We start from the raw sequence: 22,756 nt of genomic DNA on the forward strand, positions 1-22,756 counted from the left end.
AATGAATGAGTGAATGTTTACTGTGTGCTCAGTGCTGGGAGCATGTGTTAAATAAAGCAGGCACCCTCTGACTTACGTTGCTTACAGTGTAGTAGGGAACTTGGAGGAGTAAAACATGTCAGTGCCATGAAAGTGAAAATATGACGCTAAAGATAGCACATATAGGTCAGGGAGCATTGAGCAAATATTGCAAAAGTGCCCAGGCAGAAGGAACAGAGATGTACTAAGGCTTTAAGTGAGAGAGAACTTGAAAAAAAAGAAATTCGCTCAAGGTGAAGGACAGTGAGAGATGAGACTAGGGAGGAAGCAGCTCCAATTCACGAGGACTTTGTAAGCCACGTCAGGGATGCCTGTGAGAGCCAGGGAGAGGGAGAGGTTTTTATGGGGCGGGGTGATGTCGAGGTTTGAGGTTTAGAAAGATCATTTGGGCTGATATGTGGAAGTGATATTAGATCAATTTTGGAGGAAGTTACCCATTAAGAGGCAGCTTCTGTGGACAGTTTCTCCACTTGACAGCCAACTCTTTGAGAGAAGAAATAATAACTTTAAGTTTTATAACAGAAGGGTTTAGGTCAAATGCAATGTTTCTTTTATGAATGAAGAACTCTACATATATCGGTTGTCATCCCTCAGAAAAGCAAAAAGTTGCTTCCTTTAAGAAGTTGTATTCCCTGTGGCCCCTCCAGTTACAGACCAGTGCCACTGCCTCCGGGGAAGCTGGTCACATAAAGGAGATTTAATGACACTCCACCCCAGCTTTGCTCACAACAGATCGATAAACTGATTTGTGTTTTCTTACCTTGCTTATTATAACTAACATTTGAACTGTATTTTTGGGGTCTTTTTCATAAAGATGTCATTCCTGGATTAAGATTGTGACTTTTCCATGTTGTGTGACCTATTGAGGAATAACCAACTTAGTCCTGCTTTTTTGAGTTTGCTCAAGGACTGGGAAAGAGTTAATGAAGATGTGAATGAAGAAAAACATACATGACAAAATAATCATCTAAAAGATTACTTCTGACTTCCTTGTATTTGTATTAGAACCTAGTCCTTAAAGCAATATTATTCACTGAATAAAATGGTTTTATTAAGCCTTTGCTCAGCAGATTGTTAACACCTATATTATGTACAGAACTCATCTAAAATTAGTGACTGTAGCTCTCATTTTACTTCTGATACAATAAAAAGAGTGAAAGAATTTTCAAAGTATGTGAAAGGACTCTATAAAATTGCATCAGATTTCACTAAATCAAAATTTAATACAATAAACTAGTACAGTAATAAAAATGTTCTAATTTTTTATTAGTAGTTGATATCTCCTTATCTTTGATTTATAATTCAATGGCACTTTCAAAGCATTCTGCATGTATGGGCTAATAACATATTACAAATCTGCAAGGTAAAAGGAGACAAAAACTGATAACTTCTGATTCAGATTATATGTCAAGTGTAGTTGTGTTTATAATAAATAAGTAACATAAATTAACTGTTCATAGGTTCCTGGGTGATATGGATGATTTGTGCTGATACTTAGAGTCCCTACTTTCCTAAAGCTTTCAGATTCACAAAGAAACATTATTCATATTTTTATCTTAGTCAATGATTCAACAACCAACTTTGTTTATAAAATTCCACATGCCTAAGATTTTTAGCACATGTTATCTTCTTAAATGGTTGACTTACAGGTTGACCTATCCATTACAGGCTAAATTTAAACTTTTATTGTTAATTATCATTATTGTTATGGTTGCTTCCCAATAATAGCAACTAGCAGTGTTTAGAAGAACAAGAGAAACTATGATTTCTGCATCTGGATGTTTTTAATGGACTGATACAGAGTTCTGTGTGACACCAAAGATTTTATCATTTTAGAGTGAGCATGAGCTAAGGAGAAAAAAAACTGTTAATAGATTGTTAGGTTACTGTTTGGTCCACAATGATTTCTGTTTTTTTTTTTCTCTTTAAGCACGTTTTTAATGCCGCATCCAGAGATTTCGCCCAGATGTCAGGAATAATGAGCTTCATTATAATAGTAGACCTTGATGAGAGTTATGGCTAAAAAAGAAAGAAAAGACTTTTTAAATAAAAAAGGGGGAAAAAGACATTTGTGGAATATTACATACACAGACATGTAGCACCACCTACTGGATTATAGTCAATGAGTAAAATCGGTAAACTATGCATTCCACATCCAAAAACATGAAACTATGAGTAGCAAGACTCCTTATAGTACTGGCTTAGCCAATTCTTTTGATTTTGAGGATTGTTCTACTAATAGATAAGAATACTTTGATAAAAGTGGTCTTCTTTTCCCCTTTGTCCTTACATCCAGAAAATAGTCACAGAAAATCTTTAGCTGTCATTTAAATGCAGCCACCTGCAGCCATTGGTTATGTATACATACACACAAACCCATTTCCTTGTACCAAACTCAGTTTTTTTACAAGGCAGTGATTGCCATGGGCAAATAAATTTTGTGAATGTGTATTTCCCAGAAATTGACATTAGACAGTCTGTAATTAGGGAGGTCTTCTTCTTTTTTTTTTTTTTTACTGTTTTTCTGTAGTAAAAAATGTTTTATTTAAATTTAGTTATGCTCCCAGTTACCAGGACAAATAAATCCTTATGCATTATCCACTCACTAATCCAGCAAGTATTAATCAAGGGATTGCTATGTTTTAGCACCAATGATCAAAATACCAAAGAAACAGTGATTTCAGAAATATTGCACAATATTTGGTTGTGAGGAAAATGTTCCTTTGTAAAGACATATTCATTTTTTCACTGACAGACCCCAACAGGCAGCCAAATATCTTGTCCAGCCTTGTGAAATGTACAAGTCTGCAAAATGTTATAGACACCAGTCAAGACACTTACACTGAAAACATGTTTTGTATAGGTATGGGCATTGGGGAACGGGACAGTTATGAGACTCCTTTGTCAGTCTTCCAATGAAATTCTTATATCATTATCCAAGCCATTATCTTTTTCATATTCAAATGGATTTTTGTAGGAGGAAGTGAGCACCTAAGCAGTGGAAGTGTAAAAGCACTGCATGTTGCTGAAGTGCCTGTTATGGCCAGGGGAAATCTTGGAAGTTTCTTCTAATTCTGAAGTTAGATGAATGCTCTGAATCTAGTCACATGCAACTGTATTAAGAATGAATTGCATGCAACAAAATCTGAGAATGGAGACATTTATCACATTTCTGGATAGGAAGATAGTGCAATGAAAGATCCAGCTTTTCTTAAATTAGTATGCATATTCAAGGAAATTCAGTGAAAATCCTTAGGGTTTTGGGGATTGTTTTGAACTGGACTGCTTGATTCCAAGGAAGCGTTTGAGAACAGACAAGAACAGCTGTGATGTGGTGACAGATGGTGTGTTTGGCCCTACCATACTAAGAAGCTATGCTACTCCAAACTGTGTGGCACTTCCGTAGAGACAGATAAATAAATAAATGAAATATCAGATATCCAGAAATATATATTTGTATATATGAGAATGTAGTATACAAAAAGGACACATTTCAAGTCAAAGCAGCAAGATATGCTACTTAATAAATGGTGCTCGGCAAATTACTATTTGTTTTGAAAAAGAACTATGAATCTACTTTCACATACAAGTGTAAAACTTATGTAAATTAAAATGTTAATGTAGAATATATAATTATAAAAGTACTAGGAAACATGTTGAGGATCATTTTTATAGTTTTCTGGTAAAGGTTTTCCTTAGTGTGGCAGCAGACAAAAGTTACCAAGCGAAAGACTGACAGAGTTAACTACATAAAAATTTAAAACTCTTCTTTTTATTTATATATTTATTCTCTCAGCAGATTTTTATTGAACATTACCATGTACAGGTGTTTTTATAATTTCTGAATCTAGGGTGGACAAAATACCTGACTTCTATTGTCATGCATATTGTAGGCTAGTGGCAAAGAGAGAAAATAAGTGGACAAGCAAATAAAAATGTAAGTATTAATTGTAGCAAATTCTGTGAAGGTAACTACTAAACATGAAGAATTTGCTATAAAAGTGAATAACAGGAAAATGCTATACTGGATTAAATGGGCAAGAAAGGCCTTTCTAAAGATGTTATATATAAACTAAAGAATACAGAAGTCTGACAAATACTCTAAAACTAGCTATACAGGAGGAAAATATTCCAGGTAGAAGGATCGGCATATGTGAAGACCTCAAGGCTGAAACACTCCTTGGTTTTCTGAGGCTCTGACAAAACAGTGTTTAAAAGCCAAGGTGGCTGAAAGTGAATGAGGAGAAAAATGGCAAGAAATAAGGTTAAAAAATACACAGGGATCAGACAACATAGGACTTTGTAGACTGGGTTAAGGAGTTTAGATTTAATTCTAATTAAGCTTGGAATCCACTGAAGAGTTTTAACCTGAAAGAATCTGATTTTAAAAACATTTTTAAAAAGATAGTCTTAGAATTGTACAGCTATTTTGAGAAAGGTCTGAGATGTTTTTACAAAACTAAACACACTCAAACTCTCTATAGTCCACAGTTATACTCCTTGGCATTTATATTAAAAAAAACCAAAACACATGTCATTTTAAAAGGCTTGTAGTGAGGGTATGCGTTAATAATTTAAAAACTACTTTAAATGCATTTTTAGAGTTGAACAAATAAGTAAATGAATGATGGATGGTGGGAGCAAAGTTTCTCAATGTAAAAAGAGAAGACTAAAACAAATCAATGGTATCAGATTGGAGTCAGAGATATCAGTATGTATTAATGTTTAGCTTATACAGGTAGAGAGATACAAAGACAATCACAGATATGTATGAATTCTTGGGCTATATGCATACATACATTACCTAGTTCTGTCTGCTGAGAGGACCCAGAAATAATAACCTAGTAACAGCCAACATACCTAGAGCCCAGAGCTCCATTTCTAAATACCATTCTATGATAAAAGGAACCAGGACTGCTGGAAAAATTGGTTAATTCTCAGACTGGGTAGGAGAACGTAACAAGATGAGCCTGGAGCATTTGCAGTGCCAGAAAGTAGGGAGGTGCTCAAAAATCCAAAGGATAAAGACAGGTCAGAAAGACATAAGGGCCGATGTACAAAGCTGGAATAAATTTAGCAAGAAAATAGTGTGGTTTAGATTATAATACAAAGGATAATATATATATATATATAAATCTATAGTGATCAAGTAAATAATCAAACACATTAATAAGTGGGAAAGAGATACTCTTACTGAACATTTCAAATAACACATGAAGATACTCTCCCTTTAAGAGGTAGAGTATAATCTCCTTCCTTGAGGTCAGGTAGAATTTAGTGAATTATTTATAGAGTATGAGAGGGAAATAGTAACTTTATAATAAAGAAATCTGGCAAATGCTCACTTAACAAAATGATCAATATTAAAATCACTAGTAATGTTATGAGGACATCATGAGCCCCCAATATGATGGAATAAGAAGTACACTTTGCTTCTACAGTTTTCTTCCCCAAAACCATAACTCCAGGCTAATTATTAGAAAACCATCAGATAAACCAAATCTAGAGCTGGTCTACAAAGTACCTGACTGGTACTTCTCAATACTGTCCAGATCATGGGGGAAGAAAAACCAGGAAGGAAAAAGAAAAAGCTGATACCTTGTCACAGGACAGGGAAAATGGAGGAGGTACAACCAAACACAGTGTGGTGTGCTGGATAGCATCCTGGAACAAGAAAAGCATGTAAAGGGAAGGACTGGATAATCTGGAGTTTAGTTTAAAGTAATGCACCACTGTTTGCATCTTTGATTTGCTAAATGTACTTTGGTAATGCATAATTATAATATTAGAGGAAACTGAATTGGATGAGGGATATATGGGGACCCTGTATTATCTTTGCAATTTTTTTTTGCAAATCAAAAATTACTCTAAAAAAGGGACTTCCGCCAAGATGGAGGTTTAAGGTGGATGTGCCTGCCTCCTCACACAACCAAGTTTAGGGACAACTAAATATTAGCATCAGAAAACACAACCAGAACACGGAAAACTGAACTTTTCGGAAGTCCGCTAACAACAAATTCTTCGGCCCGACCGGTAAGGGGCGAAACCGGCGTCGGGTGAGGAGTTACAAAGGAGTCGACCCGGGCGCGGAATCCAGACGCGCGAATCCAGTCGCACGGGTTCCAAACCCAGGATTGGACCTAGTGAGGCGGCGGCCGCGGCGGCGGTGGCGCCATTGCCATTTCCCCGCTCTGACCACGCCCCCACATACAGCGTCACAACCCAGCGACCTTGGAGTCCAAGGCGCCGCTCCTCCCACTTAAAGGGCCAGAACAGACCAAAAATGTCGCAGGAAGACCTCAAAGCCCCACAGATAAATCTAAGTGACGAAGAAATAGCAAATCTCTCAGACGCACAGTTTAAAACACTGGTCATCAGCTTCCTCACAGATCTGGTGGACTATAGCCACAAATTAGAGAAACATATGAAGGCTAAATTAAGGGAAATGAATGGAATTCCACAGGAAAACCATAGAGATGAAAAAAAAACTGGGACTCAAATCAATGGAGTGGACCAGAAGGAAGAAGAAAAAAATCATCAAACAGAAAGGAATGAAGAAATAAGAATTCAGAAAAATGAGGAGAAGCTTAGGAACCTCCAGGACATCTTTAAACGCTCCAATATCCGAATTATAGGGGTACCAGAAGGGGGAAAGACACAACCACCAGTGGAAAAACTATTTGAACAAATAATAAAAGAAAATTTCCCCAATCTGGCAAAGGAAATAGACTTCCAAGAAATCCAAGAAGCTCAGAGAGTACCAAAAAAGTTGGACTCAAGAAGAAACACACCAAGGCATATCATAATTACATTAGCCAAAATTAAAATGAAGGAAAGAATCCTGGAAGCAGCAAGAGCTAAGGGGACAATCACCTACAAAGGAGTCCCCATCAGGCTGTCAGCAGATTTCTCAAAAGAGACCTTACAGGCAAGAAGGGGCTGGAAAGAAATATTCCAAGTCATGAAATCTAAAGACCTACAACCAAGTTTGCTCTACCCAGCAAAACTTTCATTTAGAACGGAAGGACAGATAAGGTGCTTCTCAGATAAGACCAAATTCAAGGAGTTCATCATCACCAAGCCCTTATTATATGAAATGTTAAAGGGACTTATCTAAGAAAAAGAAGTTAAAGAAACATGAACAGTGAAAGGACAACAAACTCACAGTTATTAACAACCACACCTAAAACGAAAGCAAACTAAAAGGACAGCTAGATCAGGAGTGGAAACATAGAAATGAAGATCTCAAGGAGGGTTAGCAACAGGGGAGTGGGAGGAGGAGACGGGGGGAGAAGGTACAGAAAACAAGTAGCATAGACAGTAGATAGAAAATAGATGGGGGGGGGCAAGAATAGTATGGGAAATATAGAACCTAAAGGACTTGAGACACATGGACATAAACTAAAGGGGGGTAATGGTGGGGTTGGGAGGGCAGGGTGGAGGGGAATGAAGGGGGGAATAGAACAACTGTAACAGCATAATTAATTCAAAATAAATAAATAAATTTATTTAAAAAAATTACTCTAAAATAAAAGGTATTTTTAAAAAGACTTGTACAAAGATGTTTATAACAGCTTTACTCATATTTCCAAAACCCTAAAATAACCTAGGTGTTCAGGATTAAGGGAGTATGTAAACAAAGTGTGTTATATCTATGGAAGAGAATAGTATTCAGTAATAAAAATACATAAACCATTGATACATACCACAGTATGAGTGAATATCAAAAACATTAAGCTGAGGGAAAAACAGCATGACATAAAAAAGTATAGACTTGGATCAGTCTGAGTCCACACAGGAGAGAGAAACCCTGTGATAATTTAAAAGGGAAAGTTTAATATAAATAATTGTTAACTGTAACAGAGGGTTAGAGTAATAAGGGATTGGCTGTTAAGAAATAAAGAAAACTCTAAAGAACGTAGAAATAGCAGATAAAAGGGGCAGTCACTATCTTTAAAGCTGAGATAGAGTGCCAGGGAAGAGATATCTAGAAACTTTTTCAATGGAATTGTCCTATTGTCGGGTAGGCAGTTGGATACAAGGTTGGCGTACAGAAGAGACACCTAGGCTAGAGAAGTATTAACAGGGGCCATTAAAAAATAACAGCCATAGGATTTAAAGCAGTGAAAACAAATATGATACTGAGGAAGCAACTGTGAAAAGAAGAGTAGAGAGAGGGACCAGCTTTGGGTCTTGAGGAACAGCAATATTAGAAGACCAACCAGGATAAGAGAAAGCAGCAAAGGAGATTGAAAAGTTTAATGGGAAACTGACAGAGAAAGAGTCATAAAAGCCAAGAGAATGACATGTTTTAATAGGGAAGGAAGAGCTGAACTGAATGCAGCTCATAGATTGGGTGAGTTGATTGATGATGAACATATTCATTGGACTATGAAGCACACTAAGGACAACAAGAGCAGTTTCCCAGGTGTGGATGGCAGAATGTATTAAAAACCAAGTTGAAGAAACCAAAAAACAACCCAGATTGGGGTAAAAATATTATACATACACATGCACAGAGAAGGAATACTATCTATCACATATAAAGTACTGCAATAATTCAATAAGAAGAAACCACCTAATGGGGAAAAAATGAACAAAGGATATGATAAAGGAATTCTTAGCAGAATAAGATGATGCTAAATCTCACTCATAATTATAAAATTGTTAATACACAACAAAGAAATATCATTTTTATTTTTGGGTTGTAAAATATTTAATGCTTCATAATCTCCAGAATATGCAAAGATACTATAATATTCTGTTGGTAAAGATGTCTTGAAGGATAATTTAGTGGTATGTATAAAATTGTTTAGACATTTTTTCCATTAATTTGACTTCTAGAATATGTTCAGCAGAAATGCATATATAAGTGTGTAAGATGATATCTTATTCATCAAACCTAAGATACCACAGATTGGAAAGGTGATATTCAGAGATATTACAATGTGAAGATAAGTATACACTAGAAATGATTAATTCAGTACTATAAATACGTTCCTTGCAGCATTGTTTACAAAGTTAATAATACTGGATTTTAAGCTGCTAGTGAAAGACCAAAGATCTAATGTACTGACATGGAAACATAGCCACTATTGTTAAGTGGAAAATAAATTGGCAAAAGAATATTTGTAATATGACTCCATTTCTATAGGAAAGTTAATATATATAGTTATATATATTAATAGTATATAGTTATAGCTTCATTTAAAATATTCTGGTAGCAGAAACACAAAACAGCGACAGCCTCTTGCAAATGAGATTGGCATAGAAGTGAAGGCTACCTTTTCTTTCATAGATGTACATATGTATATATATTTCAATTAAAATCACATTGTTTTTGCAGAACAAAGATCTCTTTATGTTTTAGCCTGAACAACCTGATTTGCATAAGGTTATCTACTTGAGAATAAGTCAGTGGAAGGCTAACATCTACCGGAGCATTTTGGGATTAAATTGAATATCTCATGGTCAGCGACAAAGTTGTAAAACTTTGGGTTTTATTTCCAAATCTAGATAAAAATAAATTCAAATAGAATTGGTATCTAGAAGCTGTAAAATTATAAGTGGGACATTGATATAGAAAGCTATGGTGATAAAGTGGAGAAGCAGGACTATTGTTTTAAGAAAGAAACGTAGAATTTGGAGAATGCATAGAAATTTTGTCTAAAATTCAACATTGTGTAACTGTCATCCTGAAACTCAGGAAATAGAGTCCTTGAGATATGGGAGATAGGACTCTTTGTGGGGAGTTGGCTGCCAGACTCTTAGGTCTTTGGGGCCTAGAGGGCCCACAGCAAAAACAGCTGCAGTCATGCCTTTGACAGCTAGGGCTGACATTGAGGTCTGTACAGGCCAAGCCAGCTGCCTTGGTGTTCACACGAGGAACTGAATACTAACATTTTCATTAGAAGGAATGACTAAACTCTTATAAAATAAAAGATGATCTTCCATAAGGTTATTGAAGATCTAAAATGCCATTATTCCACACAGGTCAAATTCCCTCTATAAGCTGAGTCTTTCTCCCCCCACCACCTTGGGAATTTAGGTATTGTAGCAATAAAAATGCCTTGCTAATTCTAGTCTTTGAAGACATTTCTAAATTCATAAGATTAAATATATGGAAAACCATGTAAGCACAAAGACAAAACTACTACAAGAGAGTTTCAACAGTACAGTTACAAATCAACAGTAAAAAGATTCTCAGGATAATTGAGGAAATATGAATATGAAATGGTTATTAGATGATATTGAAGAATTTTAATCTTGTTAGTATTTTTGCCAGATGTGATAGTAATACTATATTTATGTTAGAAAACCTTAAACAGTGATGCATGCTCGTTATTAGGGGTGAAATGTCATGATATTTGTGATTTACTTTAAATACTTCACCAAAAGATAGAGAGAAAGGTAACATGGCAAAATATGAATGCTAAGTCAAGACGATGAATAAAATACAAAGTGAAATAAAATTCAAAAGGGCATCTGCCCCACACACACACATAACAGTTTACTGAATACGCAAAATTAATTTATGCTCACGTTGCAGTGGTAGGGGGTATTCCAGCCAAGAATATCTACTTTAATGACTTCCTCTTGGAGAACCTCAGTTTATTTATTTTTAAAAATGAAAGGATTACATTAGTTGACTGTGCTGTCCTTTCCAGTTCTGAGGTGTTATACACAACAGAGGCTATAAACTCAAATGCCTGAGTGCCAACCAAGCGGGTAATTTAAATCGCCCTTGCAGTCTAAAGGGGGCGCCTCTTCAGCAGATATTGTGGGCTCTGTGTTTCCTAGCCTTTTTTGAGATTAGGAAGAAATACAGGTTTTTATGCAAAATTAAAGATCTGTAAATGTTAACAAACAAAACCGTAAGGAAAAACAAAAGTATAGAGTGGCGCAGGAAAACCAACAAACTCTTCGCTATAAATTTGCCATCTCTACGGCCAGCGAGGACACTCCAGGGAAGCAGGTAAGGAACAGCGTTAGATTAAAGCAGATCACAACTCCCAGCAATGATTCTGGGAATAGAATTCTGCTTCAAAACACAAGTCTTTTTCAGCCTGCGAGATTTCATCTATGGATGAAACTCAACTCAACAGACACCACTTGCAAAGAAAGCCCCGGTTATTATTTTCGGTATCTCTCATTTTCCACCGTCGATCCTGCAGTCGCGTAGCTCAATGCCATTCTGGTACCTGTGGACCCCTGGCGACTGCGCCGGGGGAACTATGCGGAGCTGCACTTTCAGGGGAAGTTATGCTGGCGCCTGGCTACCCCTGCAAAGCCCTGGAAGAGTAAATTGCTTTGCTTCCCTAGGTCCTTAATTAGAAAAGGGTTGCGAGGCTTCTGCGAAGGAATTCCCAACCGGAAGTTTCGCCTCCAGGTTTGAGCGCTTCCTGCTTGGTAACTAAGGGCGCGAACAAAAGCCCTTAGCAACCACGAAGAAGCTTTGCGGGCGTGGCGGGTTGCTTTGGACGCTGCTGATGGGCCTCACAAAAAGGAGGATCTTTTCGCTACACCTGTACCGTTTGCCGTCATGAGTAGCGAATTTCTGGCAGAGCTGCACTGGGAGGATGGGTTTGCTATCCCAGTTGCGAACAAGGAGAACAAGTTACTGGAAAATCAGGTGAGGATCAGGTGAAGAGGGTTGGGGAAGAAGGGGGGGGTCTTTTTGGGGGGGGGAGCAGAGGTGCATTTTCTAATTGGCAGTAATACCCCCCTCTTTTTACGTCTCTCCTTTCCTTCCCTAGTCCCACCTCTTCTCTTTTAACGCTCTTCGGCACCACCTCAACTTTCCCCCTCACCTGTCTGCCCTTTTCTGTACTTGCTAAGCATTACAAATGTATTGAAACGATCATTGATATTCAGGATTATAAAACCTGAATCTTTACTCCCTCCTCCTCTTCTCCTTCATGTATTCATTTCCAGACTCTTGGACGGAAGAAGAAAGTCTGGTTCCCGCGCGCACTTTCTCTTTCCTCAGAATTAAGCGCGTTTTGCAATGGGGCTTCTATGGTTTGCGTAGCAACAGTTATTTGCGGATGTGTATAAACAAAACTCTTTTGGTGACATTTCTCTTTGAGTTCTGCCTATGATGTTTCGAGTTGAAAGTGACTCGAAATGTTTTTAAGAGGGACGTTCCCGTAAGAATGTAAAATGTGCAGCTTTTCAAATGGGGGATTAAGTTGTCACAGAACATCGTAAAATATTTTAGTTGTAGGGAATATTTTACATCAGCTTGTAACCAGTGCATAATAGTTGTTCAAAATAAAATTGCGCCCAGCTAGGAAACTTGAAAAAACCTTCGGCAGCCAGTCTAAAGTTCCATCACATGACAACGTGTTGGGTGGAAGAGGATCCAAGCACAGATGATGTTTACTCTACTTAAGGAATGGGACAGGTTTTCTGTCCTCTGAAAAATGAAAATGATGTGGTGATTGTGGGTGGGGGACTGATGAGTGGAGGTGGAAGAGGGTATGGGGGGATAAATGGTAATGGAAAAGATACAATAAAAATGAAAATAAAAATCTATTGCTCTTTTTTCAAAATATCCTGACCTGTTTACTCATGCTTAATTTAGATGGCTTCAGTTTTTGTTTTCAATGAAGGGCAACATTTGGGAATGTTAAGAGATCTAGCATTAAGTACTGAGGCATAGTAAGATTAAGAAGTATCCAGCCCTGGGTTTAGATCCTACTTACCAGCACCGAGCCTGTATCATTTTCTGTAAACCGAAGATAGGGTTGTTATGCAGCTCTATAGGTAATCAACCTATACATTAATAGGTCTTTTATTGGTCCACTAATAGGTTGTTTAACCTGTTAATGTATTAATAGGCTAAAGTTCCATTCAAACATTAGTTTTGGGCATTAGTGCCATAATACTTGCCTCACAGGATATTATGTACGTATCACTTGTATTAGCTATTTAAAAATATTACAGAGCAATAAAAAAGAAGCAGCATGAGGAGCCATAATTACTTCATCTGAATAAATTCTGATATTGAAAAAGCAACTCCTATACATTGAAGATATTCAGATAGAAGTGTATAAAATAAAAAATATAAAATGTTGCCTCCCAAAAGTATGTACTGTTGACCTAGAAGTGACTATCATGGCATAAACAAATATTCTAGACATCATGGTCTACAATATATAGATTGAAAGTCAATCAGGAATATTTAAAAAATGGAATACTACTATGCATCCTGGGTTTTTTTCTTATCCTTACCCAGGGCATGCTTATTGTTTTTATTTTAATTATTTTTTTTAAATTATTATTGTTGTTCAAGTACAGTTGTCTCCATTTTCACCCCACCATGGCCCCCCACCCTATCCATCCCTGTCTCCCACCCTTGAACCTATCCCCTTTGGCTTTGTCCATGTGTCCTTTATACATGTTCTTTGATGGACCTCCCCTTATTTTCCCCCATTAACTGTGTCCTCCCTTTCCTCTGGTTATTGTCTGTTTGTCCTTTATTTCATTGTTTCTGGTTATATGTTGCTTGCTTGTTTGTCTGCCTTTTGACCCAGCAATACCACAGCTGGGGTTATACCTTAAGAATCCTTAAACACCAATTCAAAAGAACCTATGCACCCTAATGTTCATAGCAGCACAATTTACAATACCCAAGTGTTGGAAGCAACCTAAATGCCCACCAGTAAATGAGTGGATCAGAAAACTATGGTACATTTACACAATGGAATTCTATGCAGCGGAAAGAAAGAAGGAACTCCTGCCCTTGGCAACAGCATGAATGGAACTGGAAAGCATTATTCCAAGTGAAATAAGCCAGGCGGTAAAAGACAAATGATCTCACCTATAAGTGGAACCTAGTCAACAAAACAAACAATATTATTGTTTTTAGAGAGAGGGGAAGGGAGGGAAAAAGGAGAGAAGCATTGATGGGTTGCCTCTTATGCGCCGCCAGACTGGGGACCAAACCCACAATTTAGGCATGTGCCCCGACCAGTAATCAAACCTGCGACCATCTGATTTACTAGCTGATGCTCCAACCAATTGAGCCACACTGACCAGGGCTATATATGCTATTTTTAACACAAAAATTTAAATTTAAGTTTAGTTACATTTAAGAGAGGAAAAAAAGGAATTGTTCAATTTCAGATATTGCTTGATTGCAAGAGATAGTGATTGCTAAAAAATTTCTTTAACATTAAGAAAAACTACACAAGAGAAAAATGAAATGGTTAAATTGTTGTTTTAAAAAAATTTTGTCCCAGTTTTAGACAGTACGGGTTGACTATTTGCTCCTTCATCTTTTAAATGAAGACATTAGCTCTCTTATCTCTTTTATTTCTTGCCACATTTTTATCCCATTAAAAGATGGGTTTTATTATTTTTTATTATCAAAGCTTATTTTTTTCATTCTATTAATGCCTTTAATTTATTGCAAGTGTTTAGTATTAGTTTTATATTTAAAATGATTTCACTGTCCTTAATGTAGCCACTTTTACTCAGTTTATCTTTTCTTCACTATTTCTTTTGGACTCATTCTTTGACTGGTTGTGTTCTACCCTCAAAAGAAGGGCCCATTGTACTACGTTTTCAATTCCTTGCATCCTCAGTCACCAGTCTGATTGCTTGCATTGCTTGCTTGAAACTTATATCAGATCTTCAAGATACTTTCTCTCCTGCTCCTTCCTTTTGCAGTCCTATGTTTTCCAATATGGAGAGTTTTCCTGCAGACCTAAGTCCAAACTGTTAACTTGGGAATTCTCTCCCCCCGCACCCCCCTCCCCGCCAACTGGCCTGTCGCTCTATTTCCCAGGTCATGTTTCTTCTTCTTTTTGGGCTTATTCTCTTTTTTTTGATGGAATACTTTCTTGTGTCTCCCTAAGAAGGGTATATGGGAGGTAAACAGTTGAAATAAAAACAATAAAATGTTTTTATTTGCTCTAACATTTGATAGTTATTTGGGTAAAAAATTCCACATTAAAAATAATTAGTAGAATTTGGAAAATATTGCCCTATTCCAGTAGTATGTATTGTAATGTTAGAATGCTTTTTATTCTTTTTAAAAATATATTTATTGATTATGCTATCACAGTTGTCCCCATTTTCCCCCCTTCACTCCCCTCTGCCCTCCCCCTCACCTACATTCCCCCACCCCTAGTTCATGTCCGTGGGTACATATAAATTCTTTGGCTTCTACATTTCCCATACTATTCTTAATTTCCCCCTATTTCGTACCTACTATTTATGCTGCTTCTTCCATGTATATTTTCCCCTATTCTTTCCCCTCCCCCTTTCCTCTGATAACCCTCCATGTGATCTCCATTTCTGTGATTCCGTTCCTATTCTAGTTGTTTCCTTAGTTTTTGTTTTTTTTAGGTTTGGTTGTTGATAGTTGTGAGTTTTTTTGTCATTTCAAACTGTTCATAGTTTGAACAGTTTGAAACTATTCAGACTGTTTCTTCTTCTTTTCCTTGGTTAAGTCCCTTTAACATTTCATATAATAAGGGCTTGGTGATAATGAACTCTTTTAACTTGACTCTATCTGGGAAGCACTTTATCTGCCCTTCCATTTTAAATGAAAGCTTTGCTGGATAGAGCAATCTTGGATATAGGCCCTTGCCTTTCATGACTTGGAATACTTCTTTCCAGCCCCTTCTTGCCTGCAAGGTCTCTTTTGAGAAGTTAGCTGACAGTCTTACAGGAACTCCTTTGTAGGTAACTGTCTTCTTTTCTCTTCTTTTAAGATTCTCACCTAATCTTTAATCTTGGGTAATGTAATTATAATGTGCCTTGGCGTGTGCTTCTTTGGGACTCTCTGAGCTCCCTGGACTTCCTGGAAGTCTATTTCCTTTGCCAGATTGGGAAAGTTCTCCTTCATTATCATTTCAAATAAGTTTTTTTTCAATTTCTTGCTGTTCCTTTTCTCCTTCTAGCACCCCTATGATTCAGATGTTGGAACATTTAAAGATGTCCTGGAGGTTCCTCAGACTCTCCTCATATTTTTGAATTCTTGTTTCTTCATTCTGTTCTGGTTGAATGTTTCTTTCTTCCTTCTGGACCACAGCATTCATTTGAGTCCCAGTTTCCTTCCCTTCACTGTTGATTCCCTGTGCATTTTTCTTTAATTCACTTTTCCAAGTCTTCACTCTTTTCTCTATTTTGTGACCACACACAACCAATTCTGTGAGCATCCTGATTACCAGTGTTTCGAACTTTGCATCTGATAGGTTGGCTATCTCATAGTTGCTTAGTTGTATTTTTTCTGGGTCTTTGATCTGTTCTTTCATTTGGGCCATTTTTTTTGTCTCCCCAGGTCTGTTATGTAGTGAGGAGCTGAACCTTAGGTGTTCACCAGGGTGGGGCAACTCACATCATTGCGCTGTGACTCTGTATGTGGGGGAGGGGTCTGAGAGGGAAAAATGGCATTTGCTCAGCTTTCAGCAGGCTGTCAGTCACTTCCTCTGTTGCCCACAAGCAAAGTAGGCCCTCCTGGTGTTGATTCCAGGGTGGGTGGGTTTGTGTACATTCTAGGACCCTGTGGGTCTCTGCAGTGAGCTCTCCTGTGAGGCTGGGAGTTTCTCCTGCTGCTGCCTCAACCCCCACGGGATTTTTCAGTCTGAGATTTTGAGGCTTTATTTCCTTTCACTGGAACCCTGGGTTGCATGGTCAGCCTCGCTCCCAAGTTGTTTCTCCTGGTTTAACCGCATGCAAATATGGGACTGTCTGCTCTGCCAGCTGCCACCTCGCCCAGTCCATGAGCTGCTGCCTTGCCTGCCCGGGTCCTCCAACCACCTTGCCACAAATCCTCTCTGCCCTGGCTGCCTGTTTCCACCCCTCCTACAAGTCTGGATGAATGTTTCTTCTTTAACTCCTGGGTTGTTAGACTTCCATACAGTTCAATTTTCTGGCAGTTCTGGTTGGTTTTTCTCTTAAATTGGTTGTCCTTCTTTTGGTTGTGGGAGGAGGCACAGTGTATCCACCTATGCCTCCATCTTTGCTGAAGTCCCTGCAATGAATTTCATTTCTTTTTAGGTTACTTTTTTTTAACCTCTGGAAGTGTGTAGAGTTGTTTTTCATCTTTACAATGTAGTTTTTATTTTGGTAGTACATCAAGCCTCTCTTTAATTTTCAAGTTATTTTCTTGTTGCTTTATTGTACCACATGGTCTTGTTTTAGGAGTACAGTATCATTTCCAATCTCTCTGAGTGTGTGTTTGTGTGTGTTTAGTTCTTTTCTCTTGCGTCTTTAATTATCTGTTTCTTCTGGGATCTTTTTGTTTGCTTATCTAGATATTTCTCAGATGATGTAAGTTTTCAATAAATATCTGGTGGTCTTGCATGTACTTTTTTATGTAAGAAAGAGGTTATGGAACTCTATGGGTAAGAAATGATCAATTGGGGGTGTTAATCATGCTTTCATTAAAAATAGTTGCTTTTTGGGGGTTCATTATGAAACGATAAAAGTCTTAATTGATGAAGAAAATAAAAGTTATAAAGCTGTATGCACCAAACAACACAGCAGCCAGCACATAAACACAAGTAAACTCAACAAAAATACAGTTATAGTGAGATAATTCAATATCGAATGCCTCAGAATTGGATAATTCTAATAGGCAAAAATAGAATATAAAGGATATAAATAATGAAATAAAAATAAAAACAGAGACAGCATATATCCTTTAAATAGAAAATATATATATTAAAAATATGTCCCTAAGACATTTACAAAGGTAGATCATGTTCTTGCCAAAATGAAAACTTTAGTGCATTGAAGATGAATGCTAAACCTTAAAGACACTGTGCTAAGTAAAATAAACTGGACACAAAAGTTCAACTAGTGTACCATTCCACTTATATGCGATAGTTAGAGTACTCAGGTCCATAGAGACACAGAATAGGATAGTGATATCCAGGGAGGAAGGAGAATGGAGACTTAGTGTGTAATGGTACATAGTTTCCATTTGGGAAGATCAAAAATTTCTGGAGATAGATGGTGGTGATTGTTGTACAACAATGTGATGCACTTAATGCCACTACTTAATGTACTTTGCGAAATGGTTAAAATGGTTAAACCATTTGAAATATGGTTTAGAAATTATTGATAGAAATTCTGCAGGTCACATTCTCTGATTATAAACCAATAGAATTTGTGTTAATTTAAAAAATGACTCTCTGTTGTTAGAGACTGAATGTTTGTGACCACCTGCCCACCAAACCTTACATATGTTGAAGCCCTAAACCTTAATGTGATCATATTTGCAGGTGGGGCCTTTGGGAGGTAATTTGGTTTAGAGGAGGTCATGTGGGTGGGGTCCTCACGATGGGGGTTAATGTCCTTATGAGGAGAGAAAGAGAGAGCAGAGCTCAATACTGGGTGTGAAGACTGGGTGGCAGGCTGCAAATCAGGAAGGGAGATTTCACCACAACCAAACCGATTGGCATCTTGATCTTGGACTTCCCAGTTTCCAGAACTATGAGAATAAATTACTGTTGTTTAAGCCATGAGTCTGTGGTATTTTGTTTTGGCTGTCTGAGCTGACTAATAAATCCTTAGGCAAGTTTCTCAGAAATATATTCCTGGATCACACTCATATAAAACAACACCTGAAAAGGAAAAGTCACCAGTTCGAAAACTATAAAAGGAGACTGCTTCATACCCACATCCATGAGAAATAGCACAACTCATACTTCAAAAAAACATAGCCTTCAGTGCCTTCATTTTGAATTAGTGTGTTAATTGGCCTGGGTTGCTTGATACAATTCTGTAGACTGAGAGATTTTAAAAAACAGATATTTGTTTCTCACAGTTCTGAGGGTGTCAGCATGGTTGGGTTCTGGTGAGAGCAGGCTTCCTGGCTCGTAGATGTCTGTCTTCTTGCTGTGTTTTCACAGGGCAGAGAGAGCGCCCCATTGGTTTCTCTTATTATAAGGACACCAGTTTCATTGTGAGTGTCCTACCCTCATGTCCTGATGTAAAACTCCTTACCTCCCAAAGGCATCCCTCCCTGATACTATCGCACCGAATATTTTGGCTTCAACGTAAGAGTTTGGGGGTGACACATTCAGCTCCTAACCATCAGTAAGATGAAAAATAAGAAACTAAGAACTCCTTTTAATAGATTAAAAAGAAAAGGACAACAAAGTAACAGAGGGAATTAAAAATGGAAAATAATGAAATATAAAGCAAAAATACATTTAATATTATGTAGTAAGTTTAATAAAATATAGGTCATAACAATTGGGTATGTCAGTATTTTTTTCTTTCTTCCGTAGTTTAAAATTCAAATATTTTTCTCATGCACTTCAGTGAATTGTGTTGTGCATCTCCTAGTCTGTAGCCCCATTTATGGGACGATAGCTCAAGACTATAAAGAAGCATATTTTTGTTTTGTTGAGCTTTTATATTGCTTTGAGGGATGACATACTCTAATAATCCTGAGAATCTATCTTGTATTTTTCTAAAGTTTTTTTGTATTAACATTGTTTTGTTTCTATTTGGTGTTATCATTCAAAGACATAAAATACATCAAGAAACAGGTTCTAAGCACATGAGAGTTAATTCTGTTCTGTTAAGCTTAGCCTTAAATCTACTGGTTTTGAATAGCTGTTCATGCAAGAGATATTATGCCTGGTGTCTAGCTACTTTTCAAATTTATGGTTTATAATCTGTTTTTGTTGTTGTTGTGTTTGGCTATTATTACTATGCTCTCGTTTGAGTTAGAGATCTTGCCATTTAATTATGGAACATAATCTCATTTTTTCTCTTTAAAATGCATTTTAGCTATGGAAGCTGCTAATGTTGCAGATCTGAGAGATATTTCAATTCTGTTTTAATATGGTGCTAACTTTTCCACAGTAATATCTAATTCACGGCATTATTTTATAACTGAAAAGGCAATAGATTTTTGAAGTTCAAGTGGATATCTTGAAAAGCAGAGTAAATGAATTTTTAATTTCCTTTTGAGTTCACATCCTTTAACATGATAAACATTTTGTAGACTTCAGATAATCACTGTGTTTGTTATTGACAGTTATCAAAGCTGCAGGATGAAAAGGCGTGCTTGCAAGATCAGCTGCGTGACTATGAAGAGCGAATCAATGCTTTGACTTCTCACCTCAAAAATGTTAAGCAAGAGTTCTCATTCACACAGGTACATAATGTTGACACATTCATGTTAATTATATCACATGCAGTCATGGGATATCTCCCATTGCATTTACATCTGTGATGTTATTCTACAGATATAATGGGAAAATTTAGCATAACTAAACTATTGTGAACATAACCTTGAATTTGAAAGTAGGTAGAAAAGTCTTTGAGGAAGTCACTAGAACCCCTAAGTTCAAGGAATAATTAATTCATTTGAAAAGAGAAATCATCATTCAAACAGTCTAATACAATGTTAGGCAGCAGATTATCTGAGAAACGGTATAGGAATGCAGTGAGAAATGATGACTTGAAGCAGAAACAGACCTAATATAACACATAATAGAGTTTCTGTCTGCTTTTACTTATTCAGCACGGCCAGCCCACTGGGACCATTTGGAGTGGGAGCAAACACCACGTACTTCCATAGGCCTTAGGGCACCACAGTCTTTTAGCATAGTTTAAGAACTGAAATTTATAATGACATTCCTGAGATAAAAGAAAAGTTAAGTTCAATTTAGGAGACAATTTAGGATAACTGGGGAAAATATAATGCAATTTAGAAAAATTAATACAAATAATACAAGTTAAAACTTAGGGTGAGTAATTAGAGCGTCTGTTTTATGGCCAGTCTACACATTAGTAGACCCTCATTCCCTAATGATGCCCAGCAAATTGGTCAGCTCAGCACGTCAGCATTGGAGAGTTTACTAACTTCCATTTCAAACTATCTTTTTAAGTGCATCTACCTTTCTTTGAAAAATTATATGATTCTTAAAAATGAACAAAGTCATTTTTAATGCCAATTTGTAATTAGTATAGATAAGTAACAATTTCATGCTTTAACAAGTCTTATTAGAAAGTTAAACATTTAATATACTTTTAAACAATACTCAAGATTTTTGAATCCTGATATGACTGAGTAATTAATAAATTACTAGAAACAACATCTTTTCCTCAAGTTATTAAACTACTGAGTTGGGTATTTGAGAGAGACTATTTGTAGGTATATTTTATTATAGTCAAACCTCAGTTAACTAGGATAATAGAGACAATATGAGCTGTGGTTTTCTTTTTTTTTTTAAGATTTCATTTATTTTCAGACAGAGGGGAAGAGAGGGAGAGAAACATCAATGTGCATTTCACATGCCCATACTCATGCCCCATACTGAGGATCTGGCCCACAATGCAGGCATGTGTCCTGACTGGGAATTGAACCCGCAACCCTTTGATTCACAGGCCAGCACTCAATCCACTGAGTCACACCACCCAGGGCTAAACCTTGGTCTTCTGCAATTTTTCTAGACCAACATAGTATCTGGAAATCACTAACAACAATATTTTCTCTCAGCACATTCTAGGAACTAACTTTCTTAAAACTAATAGGCAACACTGACTACACTGAATCAAAGAGTCTATTATAGTGCATGTTTAAGAGAAGTAGAATTAATAATACTTAATTTAAGCATTTTGTGGTAACTGTTATGTTTTTGCCTAATGGATTATTATAAATATTTTTAATATTAAAATTTAAAAAGTCTTTCTGTCTTTTATGTCTTTCCGCAGTCTCTTTGCAAAGCAAGAGAACATGAGATCGAAAGTGAAGAGCATTTTAAGATCATTGCTGAAAGAGAACTGAGTAGAATGAAGTCTGAAATCCAGCGGCTAGAAAGTGAGATGGCTTCAGTGCGGGAGAAGAAAAGTGATAAGGAAGTATGTGTTGAAATGTCATTTAAAATTCTGGGTCATTGTTCCTTCTTCCCTCACCAAACAAACAGAATTTGTTTTCTGTATGGGAAAGGCACTCATTAGTTTCCTGACATTTACTTATATTGTTTTCTTGGACAATAAAAGGTACATGGAGCTGTGATCTGAATGGAACAGTGACAGAATGTTACACTTATTTTTCCAGCATTCATTTACCAAGTACTCACTGAGCCTTACTATGTGCAAAATGCCATGTTGGTTGCTTGTTATACAATACTAGCCATAATTTATCATAAGTGATTTTAAAAGCTTCATTTACAAAAAATCACTTAATTTTGAATTTCATTCTTTACTCAAAATTTTTACCTTTCATATTAACTTCTCAGCTTGTGAATAGTATTAAACTACTGTACCTATTTTTTCCCTTAGTTCGTAGTTATGTGATTTGAGCACTCTTCCAAAATTTGATTCTTCTCTTTACATATGCATATGAATATGAAATGCACACATACATGTATATGTATACATACACACATATATATTTTTGTAATCCTTAACCAAAGATATGCTTATTGATTTTAGGGAGAAAGGAAGGGAAAGAGAGGGTACACATGTATATTTTGTTAATTTGTATTTGTATATTCATCAGTTTTCTTTTATGAACTCTGATTTATTAAATGAATACAGGTACAGAAATATTTTTATCTTCTTAACTGCTATATTTATTTCAATTAAAAGTGCTTCTGTAATTTCTGTATAAGCAGGCTCTTTGAGGCAATGATCTAGTTGGAAATGGAGCTGAAGGGGATTTGTGTTAGGCCTTAGTTAGCATATCGAGTGCATTATTTTTACTAAGATTGCATATTCACCTGGGGTGGCAGTG

At 36.7% G+C, this 22,756-nt stretch overlaps 1 protein-coding gene across 2 annotated transcripts in view; it reads left to right on the plus strand.

Moving 5' to 3' along the window:
• The first annotated feature begins 11,495 nt into the window (after positions 1–11,495).
• Positions 11,496–22,756, plus strand: part of CCDC39 (coiled-coil domain containing 39) — a 47,984-nt gene continuing 36,723 nt past the window's right edge. For both annotated transcript variants that reach the window (XM_037136906.2, XM_053657796.1), the window contains exons 1-3: positions 11,496–11,671; positions 20,051–20,170; positions 21,733–21,879. In XM_037136906.2, coding sequence (XP_036992801.2) covers positions 11,582–11,671; positions 20,051–20,170; positions 21,733–21,879 — 357 coding nt within the window. In that variant the 5' untranslated portion in view covers positions 11,496–11,581. The remainder of the gene's footprint in view (positions 11,672–20,050; positions 20,171–21,732; positions 21,880–22,756) is intronic.

This window comes from Artibeus jamaicensis, unplaced genomic scaffold (genome assembly GCF_021234435.1).
Source record: "Artibeus jamaicensis isolate MK-2021 breed Jamaican fruit bat unplaced genomic scaffold, CSHL_Jam_final scaffold_474, whole genome shotgun sequence".
Lineage (NCBI taxonomy): Eukaryota > Metazoa > Chordata > Mammalia > Chiroptera > Phyllostomidae > Artibeus > Artibeus jamaicensis.